Source organism: Hippoglossus hippoglossus, chromosome 1 (genome assembly GCF_009819705.1).
Source record: "Hippoglossus hippoglossus isolate fHipHip1 chromosome 1, fHipHip1.pri, whole genome shotgun sequence".
NCBI lineage: Eukaryota > Metazoa > Chordata > Actinopteri > Pleuronectiformes > Pleuronectidae > Hippoglossus > Hippoglossus hippoglossus.
Genome location: NC_047151.1, coordinates 14,362,765 through 14,382,242, shown reverse-complemented (window position 1 = coordinate 14,382,242; position 19,478 = coordinate 14,362,765). Strand labels below are relative to the sequence as shown.

The 19,478-nt window shown below is 41.6% G+C and overlaps 1 protein-coding gene across 1 annotated transcript in view; it reads right to left on the bottom strand.

The window, feature by feature from the left end:
- Positions 1-13,496, bottom strand: part of LOC117761843 (phospholipid phosphatase-related protein type 5-like) — a 43,235-nt gene extending 29,739 nt beyond the window's left edge. The window contains 2 exon segments of the mRNA XM_034586136.1: positions 8,518-8,634; positions 12,953-13,496. Of these exon segments, the coding sequence (XP_034442027.1) occupies positions 8,518-8,634 (117 nt within the window). The 5' untranslated portion in view covers positions 12,953-13,496.
- Between the last annotated feature and the right edge of the window lie 5,982 nt (positions 13,497-19,478).

The following is a 19,478-nucleotide window of genomic DNA, read 5'->3' as shown; positions in this document are numbered from 1 at the left end:
AATAAACTTGACTTTCCCCGATAACATTGGCCGATGTTCATTGGTATGTTTTCCTGCAGCCTGCCAATCTGGTACACTGACGCCGGGTTACACCGGGCGCTGAAGCGCCAAGGAAAGCCAGGCGCCTCCCATCCACCCCCCTGTTAAACCTTTGTGCGGTTCACATGGGCTGCGATGCGCCGCGCCAGCGCCCTTCACCGATGGTTTCGGCGTGCGAGCGAGCGTATCGCGCCAGGAAACAGACTGAAAATGATTTTAAACGATATAAATGACATATTTTTATATGATATAAATGATCAAATATGCATCCCATACTTGTATTCCCCTTCTGTTGTCCTGGAGTTTTAATTTTCCCAATTTCCCAATCACATAATTAAATGTCCCCCTCTGCCCATCCACTACAGCCACACAAGCAGTCATATAGATAAAAAGAGAGAGGGGGGGGGGGGGCTAAAGGCTTGCTTGGAGAATACGTCATTTACCCCCGACACCCGACATTGAACGGGTTACATACAACAACAAGCGGAGAATCGCCGTTTAGCAATTTGCAAGACATGTTCAGCTGACATTTCAAGAGGGGTAATACCACCAAGGATTTCAACACCACAAAGTTACAAAGTTACACTTGTCACTTTTTCTGTTTTTCATATTATTCAAGTAATAAACAAATATCGGTATCGGCTATCGGCTAGATTGTTGTTTTAAATATCGGTATCGGCCAAGAATTTCCATATCGGTGCATCCCTAGTTGTAACCCCTTCTCATCTAATTGTAAAACTAAGATTTGTAGCCCATACTTCTTATTTTCTTTCACTCCAATAAAAAAAAAAAGAACATTTCAAAAGAAATAAAGATGATTGGATCTTTTTAATGGTTTTGCAGCAGCGGCACAGAAATTATTTCGCTAACAAGTTTGCCTTCAAATTAATCAGTCCCTCTGCCAATTTCATAAACTGTTAATTAATATCTTGATTTCTGTTCTTGGTGAAACATTTCTCTGACCTCATTCACAGCAGCATGACCAGCAGAGAGGATGCATCTGCCTTCTCAATCCTATAATTGCATGTAGCCGAGGAAGAAGCAAGAGAGAGGGGACATGATTACATCTTACATAAGAAATAATATTTTAGAGCCTTACTCCGGCATGGATCTTATATTTCTATTTTTGATGAGGCACTGTGGCCTCAGCATTGAATCCTAGAGTATGCACATTCGCAGATGACATGAATATACAGTATAGTGCGATATACAGGGTCTCTCATCTATCCCTCCCTCCCTAAAGTGGATAACAGGTGGGAAGCAGCCAGCTAACAAGTGTTTCAAACATCCAGCCAGAGAGCTGAGAACTCCCACAGCAGCAGAGAGACAGGCAGGCAGGTGCTATTCATGGAGTCTGAGAGATAATGAGGGAAAAACTAGTGAGAGGATAATATGAGAGTGAGCTGCTAATGTGTGTGTGTGTGTGTGTGTGTGTTTGTGTGTGTGTGTGTGTGTGTGTGTGTGTGTGTGATGGGTTTTTGAGGGATACATTTTAGCTATAGGCTTCAGAATATAATAAGATTAGGATTAAGATAAACATAGGGTTGTTAATCTTGAAAAGCAGGCTACACTTTGAAAATATGTAACCGATACATCCCATTCCCTCCATCGGCCCTCTCATCAAAGCTTACACCCCAAACACACGTGCACGTGCCACTGACTGACAACTGCTCGAAGCCGACTTTGCCGTGCGTCACTCGCTAACTTCTGACTACTGTTTCTGCTTCAGCGATGTATGCCTCTCGGCCATGCGTAATGAGATCACGGGCATGAGGGGGGTTTCAACAAATAAGATAAAAAAACTGTTTCAGAAGCAAGTTACAGACCCAACCTGTAGGATTAAGGTTAGGATAGAAAATGGCCGTTTTATGAGGGTTATGACTTGGTTTTAGGTTTCAGGTTATAGGGATAAGATGTGTGTGTGTGTGTGTGCGATTTATATTATGACTCACATTCACACACATATTATACTCATATTCATACAGAACATCTATATGCAGCACTATCACACTCATGCACCAATTTTTGGCAATTCGGGGTTCAGTATCGCCCACTAACTACTTACCTAATTAATGGATTACCCACTCTACCTAATGCCCCTGAACATATAGGCCTTTGTGTGTGTGTGTGTGTGTGTGTGTGTGTGTGTGTGTGTGTGTGTGTGTGTGTGTGTGTGGAAGATGGATGGGTCCTAAAAGTAATTCGTTTTTCAGCGCTTATAAAGTGAAAGAGAATTAAAAAATAATCACTTGTATATTAGGAGACAACTTAAATGTGAGTTGTATGATTTTATACTAACAGAATAATTTATATCCATAAAAGTAAAGTTGAAGCTACTATGAAAAGGTGCACTACAGGAGAACCCAAAGTACAGTTTGGTTGAGTCTTGGCAGAAGTACAACTGTTTGGAACAAAACATATTTAGAAAAAGAGTAAACACACAAAAATTGCGTAGCCTGGAGGTAGAAGATACACTGAGGCAGTGTCAAACCTAGCAGGGAGTATAGATGAAGTAAGAGCATGCAGGGAGGAAGATGCTTTGTGTTGGGAACTGTGGGCCTGATGCATTTAGGATGCTGTTCATTATTGAAGAGAACTATGGCATGCTGCTTTCACATCGAAATCAAAAGGCAGTGCAAGATTCCAGAGGCCTCACACACACACACACACACACAGACACACACACACACACACACACACACACACACACACACACACACACACACACACACACACACACACACACACACACACACACACACACACACACACACACACACACACACACACACACACACACACACACACACACACACACAGGGTAATTTCTTCCTGAGGTCAATGCACTTGGCAGCTAAATCAAGCTCTGACAAGCCCTATGATCAGCACTCAGACATATCAACAAAACAGAAGGCTTTGTCTGGAACCATTAGCATCCACCCTCCAAAGGTTTCTATCATTTGCAAAATATGAACTAATAATGTAACAGCCGTGTCTGTTCAGTGGCAACGTTCTTCCAAAGGTAAAGAAAAACTATCTGCATCACACACTAACCCATAGGGAGTTGGTCAGGGTGGATAGAGGGGGTACAAAGTGGGGGATTATTATTACTTGGTTTAAGTGAAAACTTTGTGGTCACCTTTTCTTAAAGTGAACATGTCAGAGCTTCATAACTGATTTTAACAACGTGGGAGACCTCAGATGTAACAACCAATGTTGTGATCGTGAGAATCCAATCGCCTTGCAGAACCAAACACTTGCCGTTTAATCAAACGATTTCCGAGCAGCGATCCCAGACTCCTGGAAACTCACAGAAACTTGCGTGATCAAACTTGACTTCAGAGTAAAACAAACATGAAGGAGGTTGCGCTTGTTTCTTTCATGTTTTACACAAACAACAGGACATATTAAACAAGCACTCACACTGTTGCCACAGTTCCACAAAATTGTCCTCCTTTGTTGCTCTGTCTAACCTGCGGGAAACAAGTCTTATTTACGCAGGAGGCCGCCATGTTTTGGCTCCAAACACAAAAACGCTACATCCAGTTGGTGGCGCTTCCCGGCTCGCTCTAATTGGCTATTGCATGTTTCTGCTCACTCGCCCAATTGCTGTTCCTCTCATACTACATACTATGTAACAATCACACATGTTTGATATTTACCCTGCAGGATAATTTGGCCAGATAGTCTGTTCCAATCTGCCTCAATTCAGTAAACGCCCCCGCGATTGCTGGGAGAGCTGAATCGGACCTGACCTGTTTATTCTCTAGTTTGCAGCAGGCATAACCTTAAGAGAATACTCCACTGATTTAGCATTGTGGTATAATGTTGTCAGACTCTTGACAAACATCCAAATGATGCAGCAGAACCAGAGATCATCCTTTTCATTTCCATGCATTGCTCTTGCCGAAGCCTGGCACCCACATCACCCACAGTGCAACACAACTGGCAACAGTTCGTCCAGATTTCTCAGATCAGTCAAATGTTTATTTTGTTATTCTTGTAGCAGCAACCTAACCTCAAGCAGAAAGGAAGAGAAGAGGTCAAGTCAACCACAACATCATATTCTTTTTATTTCAAACGTGTCGTCTTTCAGATACACTTGAAAATTTGGTGTAAAATTGTTAAGAAAGTGCATAAAACAGTGAAATCTTCCTGTATTTGCTAAAACAATTGTGTGAATGTTTTAAAAGATATATTCAAACATTTTCAGACTCATCAGAAATCCTAACAGTGTCGGCTAATATGATGATATAGAAAACATGGTTGGCACACCTTACAAATAGAAGTGTCTGAGATGTAACTTATGTTTACAAACTGTTCTAAGGAGTAACTGAATGAGAAAAGGGGTCAGGTGAATATGAGGGGGTTAAAAAATTGAATAACACCATGAGGGTTTCTTGTTTGTTCTGGTATATTTATTAGCGTATATACATTTATCTATCTTTGTGGGTTTTTTTTACAGAATGTATCATTTCCTCTTTAATATGGTTATTTCTGATATTGTCCATTCCATTACAACCCTTCTGCCTTAATAAGCTATCTATGTACCAGCTTTATATCCATGAATGAACAGTAGTGTAATTTTTCTTTTGTACAATGAAAATGAGCAATGACTCAACAATATACTGTATGAATAATTCTCCTTGGCTCAATAAAACCTATTTGAAACCCAGAACGTAGTTGGGGCAGGATTAAATTTGACGCAAAACTCATTTATCTGTTGCAAATTAGACAATAACCTACATATCTGCTTCCTCTTTTCTCTGAGACAAAAAGCAGCAGCACGGAACACAGACAAATTAGGGCATCTGCAGGGAAGCGACGAAATGAGAGATGTGTGCAGACATGAAACAACACCTTAGAGTATCACTGGACGCAGCACTGGCCATAGCCCTGACATATTATGTGGTCTGATGCTCAGCAGTCTTTACTTTATAGTAGTTGCCGGGCCACAAGAGGACTCAGCCAACGATGCGTGAGGAAGGAGCAAACAAGAGGAGGCGACTCGGAGCTGGCAGTCGAGGCTGAACAGCAGAGCCTGGGTGCACATTATAGATGCTGGGCGCCATGATTTAGTCACAACAGTACTCACACTACGGTTAAAGCTGATACCATGCTACTATTCATGGGTACTATTACTACTCGAATGCTCAGCGATAGCCACTCAAAGAGTCCACTTGTAGTCGCTCTGGGTACTTTGTAACTCAGCTCCAGTACAGATTTTCACAGTAGGACAGCCTCGCCTAGATCACAGCGACTCACATCCCTCCTCCCAGCCACCAGTGTCTGAAGCGAGTCAGGAATAAGTTGTATCAAAATGACTTTTTAAAGAGGCCCCTTTGAAGCAGCGCCTCTGTGAGGCCCCAGACCAGTCTCTTGTGTGGCTCACGCCAGCAACAGCAGGGGCATGGAGCGAAAACAAGAGAGAGGAGCATAAGAGAGAGAGGAGCATAAGAGAGAGAGAGAGAGAGAGAGAGAGAGAGAGAGAGAGAGAGAGAGAGAGAGAGAGGAGAGAGAGAGAGAGAGACTGCTTTTGCTGCTTTTCATTACACTGCTCTTATCCCGCACTGCTTAAGATTAAATTGTATGAAATCACTCTCGCATTTTAATCTTCTCGTAAGAAGAAAACGCTGACGAGAACAAGACAGAGGGAAGAAACATGGAAAGTGTGAACAGAGAGAAGCAGAGATACACTCATCAAAGTTAGAGATGCTAGACGAGTCTGGGAAGAAAAAAGGAACAACTGGCCTACAGTGAGAATGAGCAGGGGAAAATAGTCCATCTCCGTGCAGATAAAGGAAGAGGAAACAGAGAGAGTGTCAGAAAGAGAGAGACGGAGGTTTAAATTGTGAGGAGAAAAAGAACGAAACAAAGACGGAATCGTCAACAAGATCACAAGATAAAAAGAGGAATGAGACTGGATGTTTGAACTGGAAAAGAAATGGCTAATGAGATGCTAATGTAACAACAAAAGGAGGTAGTGCCCTCCGGGGGGAGCTATTCTACAGCAAGCTGCTTCAGTATGAACACAGCAGAGGGGGCAGAGGCATTTAAAAATGCCCTTTATTAAGCTATACCACAAAGCACACGGATTCATTCAGGTGGGTATGTAGTAATTAAAGCCAAACCATGATTCTCATTATTACACCTCTGGTTGTGCTGGATAAAATGAAAACAATAGGCTCAATATAGGCCCCGGCAGAGAGGGGTGATTAAGTTGACAGAATGAGAAGACTCACCCTCCCCGGCTCAAATCGTGTTCACGTTACTCTTCAGTCTGTGACACGAGGGGAGCATGAGGACACGGTCTGCTCAGGGCAACGTCTACTTTAACCGTGAGAAGGAATGTCAAAGTGGAAGAGGTGAACAAAAACAAGAGGAGGGATTTAAAGGAAGAAAAAGAAACATCGGAGGCCACAGGAAGATGGAGAGAAGTGTCGAGGTCCTCGATACAGATACTTTGAGTGGGAGGAGGAGACGAAGCTTTTCAACTAAAGGGGGAATAATGGAGAGATTCGTGCTGCAAAAGATATAATTACGCGAGGGAATAAGCGCTGGAGAGGAGTGATGTGGAGGATCTGTACGAAAGGAGAGACTGGGCAGTACTCAAGAGACCGTCAAAGAGAATACTGGAAGAGGGGAGGAGCACCACTGACGGATACAAGCCTGGAGATATAATAGATGCACTATATGAAAAAATTAGAAAGCGGGGAAATCATTATAACAGGTCCTCCAGAGGATGTTGCGAATGAGCCAGTACCAAGTACAAAGAAAGAGAAGGAGAGCAACGCTGAAGATACTCCTTCAGGAGGCTCAGTCGATGAGGTTAGGTGCTCCTGCAGGTGAGCTAAATAAAGATGTAGTCTGCTAAAGATAGTTTACGCTAAACTTTTTTGTGTTGGAGCAACTTTTTTACAAGATCTGTGTTTGCCTAAGTTTGTCTCAGCCGGTTTGGACAAAAGGAAAACTTCAATATTTAGCCTCAGCTCTCTTGTTGCCTGTGGGCTTTTTCTTCTGTTGAAAAACCTAAACTTCTGATTTTCTATAACTGTTTTCAGACAGGAAGTCTGGAAAATGTCTGGAAAGCTGCATGGGTACTTTCAGATAGGAGGAAGGCAACAGGAGATTGTCCGAAATATTCAGGCGAGGGGTGGCATCTGGGGGGAGCATGCAGGACGGAGGACATGACGTATACATTTTCCTGTGGAGATCATGTGTTTTTGTTGACAGCATGCGTGTTGGATCTTATGATTAAAAATCTTGCTGTCTTTCCAAGTTGACATTTTTGCAGGCATCTTCTATGGGTAGGCACCTCTTTTTCATCAGGAGATATTGTATTTTTTTTCAGTTCTCAATCCGTCATGTGTTAGAAACGCACCCCCTTGCAGTAGGGCGATTAGGGGGCTTGAAGGATAATTATGGAGAATGTTGGCAGCAGCTGACTCCGACATTTGCATTCTCACACACTGCTGTTTGTGTCACCATCTATAACTTTAATATTTCAACCCATTTGCAGCAACACATTTTTAACCAGACTTAAAACCAAAGACTATTTTAAAGCTGAAAAAAATTAAGCCAATTCACCTCGTTCTGCCATCGTTGCTGAAGCTCGGGCGACCTGCAGGCTTGGAGCGTGTTAGAAGTGGCACGGGCTAATTGGGTTTCCGTTCTTAATTAGGCCAATTAATTAGGAAATCTGGCAGAGGCCATGAGCGCTCCATCAGGTCATTTAGGGATTACAGGGAAGAGAGAAGTCATGGGAAGACTAGAAGAGTAGAGAGGAAAGGAATCAAGGAGGTAATGAGCAAAACGGTCACTCGGGATGAGCCTTTCTTGTGACAATACCTATAGCGTTGGATCCCTTCACCCTCCCACTGAATCTCATCACTAAGAGATTCACAGACTGAGGGTAATTACACAAATGTGATAATTTGATCTAATCAATCACTTTTTTCTGGGAGTCAGTGAATTGAAAACAGATCCAGCTAATTCATGCAGTTTCCCCAACTGGCATCCTTTGTTGTTAATCTGCCATGAGAAACGTGTGAAATGATGGGAGAACGTGATCCCGCAGAAATGGAAGAAACAAGGAGGGAGAACATTCACAAGCAGAAGACCGGAAAATGCGCTTTCATGCGTCCATCAGTTTGCTCTGTGTGGCTCCAGCTTCACACAGGTTTCAAAAAATGTCCGACACCTGCGGAGTAAACAGCTAGCTCTTCAACGCTGTCCACGATATCAGCACAAGAAGACAATTCTGACTCTGGATTCCTTGTGAAGTTAAGATAAATCCGTCAGATATTATGACCGATGTTGCCTTTAGCTCTATAAGGTCATAGCTAAGAAAAGAAAGAAGCAACAGTCTTTGAATAGGCTTTCATTGTTCAGGCCACATCAGGCTGAAATAATCAGATGTGAGTCGAGTCAGTTGTGCTGTATATTGTTCCCTTTTATGAACAATGTCTAAACACTCACCTCCACTAAGAGGAAGCAGGGCACGATGTACGTGCTGGTCTTCTGCAGGCCTTGGTCTTCATCAGGGATGTTCCTCATCATCGCCCTCCTCTGTGCTGATAGCTGGCTGTCAATCATCTGTGGGGTCAAAGGTCATAGTACAGCTTCAGTCCATTACGTTTAAAATATTTGTGTCACACATATATATTTGGTGTGGAGGTTTGCTGACCCTAGGAGAACGGTCTGGGGGATTTTGACGATGTGCTAATGAATAAGAAATAAAGCTGAGACAACTGATCCCAAGTCAGACTGTAGCTTTGGCCTCAGATAATGAATGATTTAAGTTGAATTAGCAAAGACAGACACTTGACTGACACCTCGATTTAGTCACTTTGTTAGTGTCCACTTTCTGAATAGAATGAGTCACTAAACACTGTTCTGAGGTCCAGGCGCTACTACAGTGTAAACAGTGGTCTGTTTAGATTCAGTGTCTGGCTCAGAGTTAAGCTGAGTGAGAAGTATTCATAGTCCAAAGAGTCAAAGCAAACTGTGTTTTTTTTACCAGAAAATGAAGTATCTGTGAGTTTTAGTCACTTAAAATATTGTGTAGGTTGAATTAAACTAAATTAAAATCTCAGTTAAGCACAAATTTTATAGTTTTACCTCTATAAAATTTCGAATGCAGGATTTTACTCATAACAGAGTATGATGTCCACACCGTGGAGTTGCTAATTTTATTTTTGTGAAAGATCTGAATGCTTATTTTACCACTGCAATAAGATAATTTTTACAAATAATGTGTTTTAGTTGACTAAATATTAACCACACCTCAGCCACGTTGTTGTAGCAATACAAAGAAATTGTAGTAATAAATAATTTTAAAAAACATTGTCAGTGTACATCAAAAACCACAATTTAATGAACACCTTCAATTGGGTTGAGTCTGTGTCTGAGAGAGAAAACAACTCTGCTATCAATAGATCAGCTTGAGGATGTGTTGCTGCAGAATTTCACCAACGTGGCACCATTTGTGTGAAATGAAACCTTGCCAGTGAACAATAGAGACAGTGTCCCATTAGGATCTTCAGTCACTGTGAGTGCACTTTACACCTGGAGTTCATAATGTGCCATCCGTCCACTAAAAAAGCAGGAACCCCCGAACAGAGCTGATGGCCCCCGTGCTTCATGTTGTCAGTTTTACCAATAATCATGTCTGAGCACAAAGAGGGAGTCACGTCATTATCTATCATCAGAAAAACAACTGCACCTTTAATGCACATATACTGTACTTATCCAATACACACATCAACTTATTCAATCATATGTCCACAAAGATATTTTCTGCACAATACTAAAAATGCACATACACACTACAGTGTCTATGTACACACACACGCGCGCACGCACGCACGCACACGCGCACACACACACACACACGCGCACGCACACGCAGGGAGGCAAACTAAAAATTGGGGGGAAATGAGGTTGAAAGGAGGAGAAGTAGAGTGGAAACAGAGGAGCGATGATCAAAAACAAAAGCCTGACAGAAAGAGATAAGAGGGAGGCAAAGTCATGATGCAGACGATCAGAGACTCGTCAGAAGTAAATAGGGTGGTGGTGAAAGGCAGCAGACTCAGCAATGGGAAATGATAGTGATTGGGGGAATAACAGGTAGAAGTTGAAGGGGAAAAACAACTCCAGTCCCAAAAGTGGGAAAAGGAGGAAACAGGGGAGGAGATGGTGAGGAAAGGTAGAGCAGGAACGACAGCTTATGAGATTCTATGGGATCGTTGACAAATATAATCAACTTTTTTTTAGTTCAGAGGTGCCTTAAAGGGCATTCAAATATATGAAGCCTCTTTAAACACCAAATGCAAACTTTAAAAATTTGATGTTATCAATCACAAAGCGAAAGCCCTCAGCAATCTGCAGTATAATTTTATTCATTCAAATAGCAATTGGATTTCCTCTCAGATACTGAGCACATTCCCTCATCTCCTTGACAACAATCATCTCGTTGACTTTATGGGTAAAGGCGAATCTCAGCTGCCTTGTCAGCCCCTTCCCTAATCAATGGTCATTATTGGGGAGAGGGGAGGAAGCCACTTCGCAAGGATGGAATGCGTCCATGCCTTCACAGTTCAACTGAATTATAAACAATGTCATAAAATGCTAAATTTGAAAGATGAAACAGTGATAGGGACCAAAAAATGTAATGATTAAATGGATAAGCACATTTTAGAATAAAAAATAAAGGAGTAAGGAAAAGGTGAATGATAAATTTCTGTTTATAGAAGCACAATAAATACACCACCTTGTTATCCATGATAAAGAAATAAGTGTATTTTTGCGTAAGTGTATTTTTGCATATAGAGAAATGGAAAATATTCCTATTAAATAGTGTTGGAGCACGGCAGTGTACGCACTAGTAGCTAAAACATTTAAGTGATAAAACTCGAACCCGACTTCACTTAAATCTTCTCTCATCTGAAACAGTTCAATCAAAACGAACATTTTAGCTCATTCATGCATGTTATCGAGGATTCCCAGACCTCTAAACCAGAAACAAGCTGGGACTCAAATAACTGATATTTATCTCGTAATTTCAGAAATCTGTCTGTGGCTCGATCTTATCGTCTTCACACTTGCCATGCGTATTGTTAAGGGCCCTACGAAGTGCAGTGTTGAATTTGATGTAATTATTTTGACACGTGACACGTTATAAATTAAAATGTTGGAACATCTTGCGACCAGCGCTCTCTAGCAGCGGCTGCTCCAACTCATCAAAGGAAGTGGCCTTCAATCGGGACAACAGCAACAATGACTGATTGTCCAGTTGAGGGTTCTGTTTACTGCGTTGAGCTTCACTGAACTTTGAATAAACAGGTGAACAGCCCTTTGTGCAGCAGTGGTGGTGCAGCTTCAAGGTTCTGTGGACTGAGTCCTGCAGTAGGTCTTTACTTACTGCGGCTCAATGACTGCAGGTCACTTTTACAGTTTCACAAAGAAAACTGAAACCAGCATCACCACAGGCCAAACAAACAGCCCATTCTGAACAGGCAGATTAAGAACAGGTGCTGTCCTATGTCAACAGCCTACACACCCAGAATGCACCAGTCTGTATTGCAAAGCCACAGAATAATTGTCTCATCAATGCAGGGTTTAGCGATTATCAATCGTAATTTCTACTAAAACCACAACAGATGCAGTCACATTGTCCATGAACTTAAGACTTCAATTATTTGGCAGTGAAGTTCCTCTTGGCAGTTTCTGTTCCACCTCATAGATTTATCATCATGCTCCTCTATTAATAGCTTTGCATGAGACTGGTTTACAGCCACGATTGGTCAAAATGTTTAATAATTTCCTTCCTCCTCAAGAAATATTGCCTCAATATTTGCACAAGTCTCACACTTCTATCTCTGGACTGTGCAATGTTAAGCTAAGCGACATGGACACGCACACACAGAAGGGTACAGTCTACATTCAGTGTGTTAAAGAGGGTTAATTATTCATATGGTGGCTCATACACATAGTTTTAACCCCTCTTTCTTCACTACCACCGGTTTGCCTCATGGGAAACACTATCTCACTATAGTGTAATCTCACCACCCCAATGAAATATCAACTTACATACAGGCGAGCCACAGCAGAAATGTTCAGATTTTTGAAATGGCATTAATTTATACAAAGAAAAAAAGAGTAAAGAGGTTGCACAAGAGGCAGTGCATGATAGAATGATTGTATTTATACATAAATACACACAGAAGAAAGGTTGGCTGTTGTATTTACAGTGTTTGTGTCCTCTTTTATGCTCCCATCTTCAAAAGCAGTGAGAAGCAATCGGGCATAAGGCTGGCGTGACTGATCGTCTCTTATGTTGCTGTCCATGTCATTCACCATGATGTGCATCCTTAAGGCTCGCACTAGCACCACAGCAAACAAAAGACCCACTCACTATCTTGTGGGTGCAGACACACACACACACACACACACACACACACACACACACACACACACACACACACACACACACACACACACACACACACACACACACACACACACACACACACACACACACACACACACACACACACACACACACACACACACACACACACACACACACACACACACACGCAAACTCACACAGATTTACTGATGTGTGATGAATGTCTGATGAATATTGCAATATTCATTACATGTCAACTCAAATGACAGTCCAACAAGTGGTGCTATGTGTGTGTGTGTCTGAGACAGAGGCAGGGGGTTGCATCCCTGCTGTGCTGCACCTCAGGTTCGACAATGTGGGTCATAGAGATGCACAATCACACTCACTTACATTATATCTCTCTCTCTCTCTCTCTCTCTCTCATACACACACGTTTTGGATCAATCTGTTTCCCAACAACCAGAAGAAAAAGCAGGCCAGTTGACATTAAAAAGCTCTCACCTTAAATCTTTTGTATGTTACAAGCAGTGACCACTGCCTCCTCCAAGTCTCCGTCTCTAGGAGGATCTGCACCTGCAGCCTTCTCCCATTCTGTGGTTTTGTTGTGGTCTCAGCTGCGCTTCTTTCTCTTCCCCCCCCCCCTCTCGTCTATTTCAAAGCAAAAACCACCTCTCACTTCCGCCGCTCCGCCACTGAGAAGTCCTCGGCACTGAGTGTGAACAGAGAGAGATAGAGAGCTTGCCCACAGCCAGGCACCCAGCCTCCAGCCAGCCTAGTCTATATCTGTCTGCACTCTGCCGCTAGGTCGCTAAGCTAAATATGATGATCTTCAACAGCACTTCAGGGCTAATTAGTCAAGTGAGGGGATCCACTGGGTTGGTGAAGGAGGCTGCTCAGCGTAGTTGCCGGTGGATATGAGGAGAGGAAGAGAGAGGAAAAGAGAGTGTGTGTGTGTGGATGTATGCCTGCGTGTGAAAGAAAAAAGAAGGAAAGGCACAGAGGAGGAGGAAAAAACAGAGAGTGGGAAGAGGGAATAAGAGAATGAAACAGCAGGAGCGGAGACTGAAGGCAGAAAAGAGCCAGAGAGAGAGAGAGAGCCAGAGAGAGAGAGAGCCAGAGAGCCAGAGAGAGAGAGAGAGAGAGAGAGAGAGAGAGAGAGAAAATAGGGTAGGACGGATTGCATGTGTGTGTGTGGCAGTGGGTAATATGGTCGACATTGTGCACTTTTGTACCCCAGTACACCAATTTGATACATGCACACTATGGGCTTTGTGAGTGTGAGTTCACTGGTCTGTGTGTGTGTGTGTGTGTGTGTGTGTGTGTGTGTGTGTGTGTGTGTGTGTGTGTGTGTGTGTGTGTGTGTGTGTGTGTGTGTGTGTAGCTCAGGTTAGCAGAAACCACAACTTGGGACAGTAGACAGTGGCTTAATGATGCACTGTCAAGGTAAGAAGTTCTGCATGTGGACCTATGTGGGTCAGACGCCCTCAGGTGCGAGCTCACCAGCAGCTGTGTGTGTGTCTGTGTGTACTTGCGTAATAGCATTGGTTTGCTTTTAACAAATGATCTGCCTCCCTCAGGGCTAAACAGGGACAGTCTCTGTATGTTTCTCTGCACATACATGTGTATGTTGATGCACGCCGCTACATGTCCAGACAACCTGCAGAGGCACAGGTGGACTGCTGGACAAATTCCCCTCAGGCACTACAGCACAGGTCTGTATTGCTGTGGAGTTTAGCCAGCAGTTATTTGCCTTTGCTGTTGCACTGTGTGTGAACCTCATTCAAATGCAAAGAACATTTTAAAGGAGACATATTATGCTTTTTCTGTTTGTTTTTTTCTATTTCTTTAGTGTATTGTAGTTTTTTGTGAATGGAAAAGGTCTGCAAAGTTAAAAAGCCTAAAGTCCGCAGTGAAGGGAGCTCTTCTCGCGCAGAGAAAACACTTAAGCTCCTAAAAACCCTCATCAGTTATCCAACCAATACTTCTGGGGTTTCATAAAAGCATGCGACATCCCAATGCCCCACTTTTGCATAATACATGTCAGTGGATAGTCTTGCATGTGCCCTAACAAAGCCAGGTAAGGCGAAAAAATAAAGTCTTAAAAAGACAGGAGCTACAACCTAGTGTTTCAGACAGAGGCTGAAAAGAGAAGCTGCAGCAATCGACAGTTTGAGGACAGTGATGTGTTTTCTGAACATGAGAGCATGTAAATATTTTAAAGCAACAACCCAAATTAAAATAAGGAACCTGAATATGAGCCTAATATGTCTCTAAACGTATCAAACATTAGATGAGAAGATCACTCTTATATGCTGTTTAGCTTAGCTAGGCACAAAACTCAAGGCCATATCTGTCTAAAGGTAACTAAATTCGCCTGCCAACAATTTAAAGCTCAATGACTCCCATGTTACAATGTTTCACTGGTTAAAGTCACCTCCCAAAGTCTCTGAATCCCCTACATGATAACATAATGTTTTACTTTGGCTTGAACAAATGACATATAATATGGTTCAGAGGTGCTGGTAGTTGGATTTTGTTGCATTTGGACGAAGTCTGTTTCCTGCCATTCCAAGCTTCATGTTTACCTTATCTGCATGAGCGCTGTATCAACCCTCTCATCTAACTCTTGGCAAGAAAGAAAATAAATTTCAAACTATTCCTTCAACATTTAAGGAAAGTAAATATTATCTTCTCTTGTATTAAAACCGAAGACGTGTAAGATCTTGAAGTCCAGTTTGAGTGGAAAAATTATGATAAAGGGTATAGCCAGAGTGTAAGAGAAATTTAATCTTGGGAGAATAAAGAGGACAAAGAGAGGGGTATGGCATCCCTCTTGCTAGTGTTGAAAACCCTCTCTTTTACTAACAGAAGACTTTTAAGTCAGATGTATAAGAAACTGCATGATAAAAGCTCTTGCTGCACTCAAACAAAATCACTCACAATGGTGAGGGATGACGGACCACTCACAGTTAAGTGTCTTTTTTTTCTTAGAGCAATGGATAAAATCACGTGGTGTCACAGATGTCATAGTTCCCATGGTAACTCTCTCTGCATTCGTAGAGTAAAACGACAGGCAGGGGAAGCGCAAATATATACGCAGAAATACATGCACACACCTTTAAAAGCGCACATACAATTGGCATTACACCAGTGCTACTTAAAAAATGACCTTGTTCACAAAGCGTTGAATTCCCAAACCTAAGTGACGCCGCTCTATAACAAGCTCTGACACACCTGATATAACCAGCCTGAATCAGTGTTGTCTGAGAAAATAGACTCAAACTGCAAACCTCATATTATTAGATGACATGATGGCATTCTGATCAAAAGATTAAGAAATGGATATAAACCATTTGACATTGTCAGTTTGAGGCAAAAAAATAATTATCATCATTATCACTTCAATTAACTTAAAAAGGTCCATAAAAGCCATTCCTTATTATATGACTAATGTTAAAGAATAAGCGAAAAAAGATTTTTTTCACATGATACAAGGTTTTTATGTAACCTGGTAGCAACAAGGACATGGAACCAACTGCAGTATAGTTCAGTGACTATATTAATATCTGTCTTTTGCAGCCTCCCAGAGGACATCTATATTATCCACCCCATCACTTTAACTCATAGTCTGCCAGTGTGCGGTTCTCCGTAGCAGCTCGTCTGTGACAGTTGATGTCTTTAGATATACCTGCCTGGTCATGGCTGTGTGTAATATGATGTATGGGATGAAACAACACGGGTAGAAAGTCAAGGGCGAAACAAGCAGGGTAAGACACTGCAGGACTCTAAATAGATCAAGTACACAGGGATGGGCATGTGGCCTACAAACAGTCACACACAAGCACTGCGCCACACACACACACACACAAGCACTGCGCCACACACACACACACACACACACACACACACACACACACACACACACACACACACACACACACACACACACACACACACACACACACACACACACACACACACACACACACACACACACACACACACACACACACACACACACACACACACAGCTCCACTTTAGGACTTTGAATTGACCTCCATTTATTGTGGAAAGCCTATACAAATCATTATCTCTAAACTTAACCATGACCAATCCATGGTTAACTCTATCTTTAACCTATTCACAGTTCCCATTTTGACCTTAGCCAGTACATCAGAAATGACCTTTTAATTTCTTAGGACCAAGCTTTGGTCCCTATGAGGTCCACTGGTCCTGATGAAATCAGAGTTAATGCTAGAAAAGGTCTGAAAGAGGTAACAAAAATTTGTACACACACACCTTTTGTTTTACTCCCTATGTGGAATCTAAGTGCTTTTGGATTGGTGCATAAAGTTAAGTATATCATCACAGAAATATTGGTATTGCATGTGGGAAAAAATGTGGGTTTCATAGAATCACTCAATACTGGCATTCTTGTGCAGCAATAGAGATGCAGGTCTCTTTCGTATACAGAACCATACAGACACTGTTAAGTATTCACATGAAGTATTTTCACTCTCACTTATATGGCACCAGTCTAGCTAAAAGGCTAGACAGTCTGTCCTTCAGCTGGTCAATAGAACCACATGGCTTTTTGTCCGCAAGTATCTTTCCTGGTACTGATTTCCCAGACATTTTACTCCTAAAGCTGTTTTAAAATAATCTGTATCTCATGTGATAAAATACCACGAAACACACATAATAGAAACCATTCATAAATCCCCCTTTTTACATGTGTTTTGTGTGCATGGGAACACAAAAACACAGACAAATGGAGCTCTTTCTACAGTATGCTACACAAGCACATACAAGCATGCGCGCAGTCAAACAAAGAGCAGCGTTTAGAAGGTGCTGGCACTCGTACGCATGAACACACAGGCACAAAATCACAAGCACTCAGTATTGTTAAAGAAATGTTGCCATGCTAACAAATACCTCCGCTCCAAAATACACACACACAAAAGACAGAGAGACCATTTTTTCCATCCAAAGCCATGTGATACAAGCCTGTGTGCTCGTACTATCTGGCTGTTCAAGTGAAGACTCTGTCTTGTCTTGGGGAATGAGAAGTAGGCCGAGGCGGTGGATGTGCTCATTTCATACACTATCACTGTGGATCACAGCCAAGGACTTTCTTGCTTCAAATTACCATGCTAGGGAATTTGAGCCATAAAGAATTAATCAGACTTTTAGCAAAATAGGATTATAAAGAAGCTACAGCACAGGTCAGCTACACTGTAATTTATGAGGCTAAAATACTGACCATCTCTAAAGATGTTGTCACACTAGTAATTCAGGGGTTCATACCCTAGATTTGGGCACATTTAAAACGCAATTAACTTTGCTAAAATGAGTATATTGAAGTAAAAATGAAATATGAGTAGGCTATAATAAAATATACATAAAAATAACCTAGTTTAATTTCATGGCCCTACAGAGTGGTTGAATGGTCTGTCCTTGTTGTCTATCATGAATTTAACTTTTTATCATTCCCACTCCAAGGTCAAATAGGTTTTACTTGATATGAGGTAATATAAAAAAATGTACTATAGTTAAACTTACCAAACACATTAATTGATGCTAATTCACTGTTGTAAATCACAAATTACTGGACCAACAAAATACCAGCAAACATTAACTGTAACTTAACTTTTAACAACCAAATGGTGAAAGGCAAATCCTGAAATCCTACATCCTAGCATACCAAAAATAAATGTACAGTGTACTGTGTTGTGTATTGAAGTTATTCTGATCTTTCTAGTTAAAGAAAGACTTTATATAAAAACCCATGTACAGAACATGTAACTCTCACCTACCCAGTAGCTTGAAAGGTGGCACCGAACTTCGTAAGTGCTCCTTTGCAGAGGACAACAGCAGCTGCCACTTTGGGTTTACAGTAATTACGATGGATTCCCATTGTGAGCCTATTTTATAATGAAAAAAAAAGAGAAAATCAGAAGACAGCCAAAATAAATGTTCAAACCACTTGAACCAACCCCCTTCTCCTCGGCTCATTAGTGTGTTTCCAGTCCCTCATAATTTCATCAAAATATGACTAAATATAGCAACAGAGTTAATTTTATCTGACATTCACACAGTGGTAAACATGAATTAAGCTTTAAAAGGTGCTATGTACGTTTTCTCTGCTGCCTGAACCTGGTTGCCATGAGCATGGTGTTGATTGGTGCTACCCAGGAACATTACAGTGACTTACACATCGGTAAAATGACCAGACAGGCCAGCCGCACCAGTGCTAACTGCTAGTTAGCATGCTAACAAGCAGAAGAGTGATAGAGTTAGCATTAGCATTGCGTTCCACAGCTGGAGACAGCTCTTGGTGAGAAAAGGAATGAAGTTTGATGTTGAACTCGTAACTTTTAAGCTAGATTAGTAGGAAAACAACGTTGGCTAGAAAACCTGTTAAAGGAGCCACAATCAACAACTAATATTTCCAGAGTCACTAATGGCCTAGTATGCAGGATAAGGTTTTAAGCCCTAAAGAGTTTTAAGCCCTAAAGTGTTTATTTTCATTATTTTTTACCTTAGCGGGATAATTTTTTGAATTAAGAGATACCCCTTATATATAGAGACATTTTTTCACGTTAGAATTATAACATGTCTTACTTTTGTTATTATCTTTGTTCACAGATGTCCCCATTTCAATACAATCCCATCTGATTACATCTGTACAAATACAAACCATGTGGCGATGATAGGTGTGTTAGACTAATTTATAAGATAATCAAGCTGTTTTCCAAAAATAAAGCTACTGCATCATTTTTTTATTATTACAACTTAATTTCCATCTCCATGCGTTATTGCTCATCGAGTTGTCTGGTGGAAATTGATGAGAGTTTAAAAACTTCAACGATGTGTTCCAGATAAAGCTTTAGTTTAGTTTAAGTGGTGAGTTTGATCTTTAGATAGACATTGAGAGTGCTTCTCTGTGTACAGTGTGTGTTTGAATCCGCAGATGGCGGGTCACTCTGGCGGTGTGATGACAGGATGTGAACCTGCGGCGGTGGA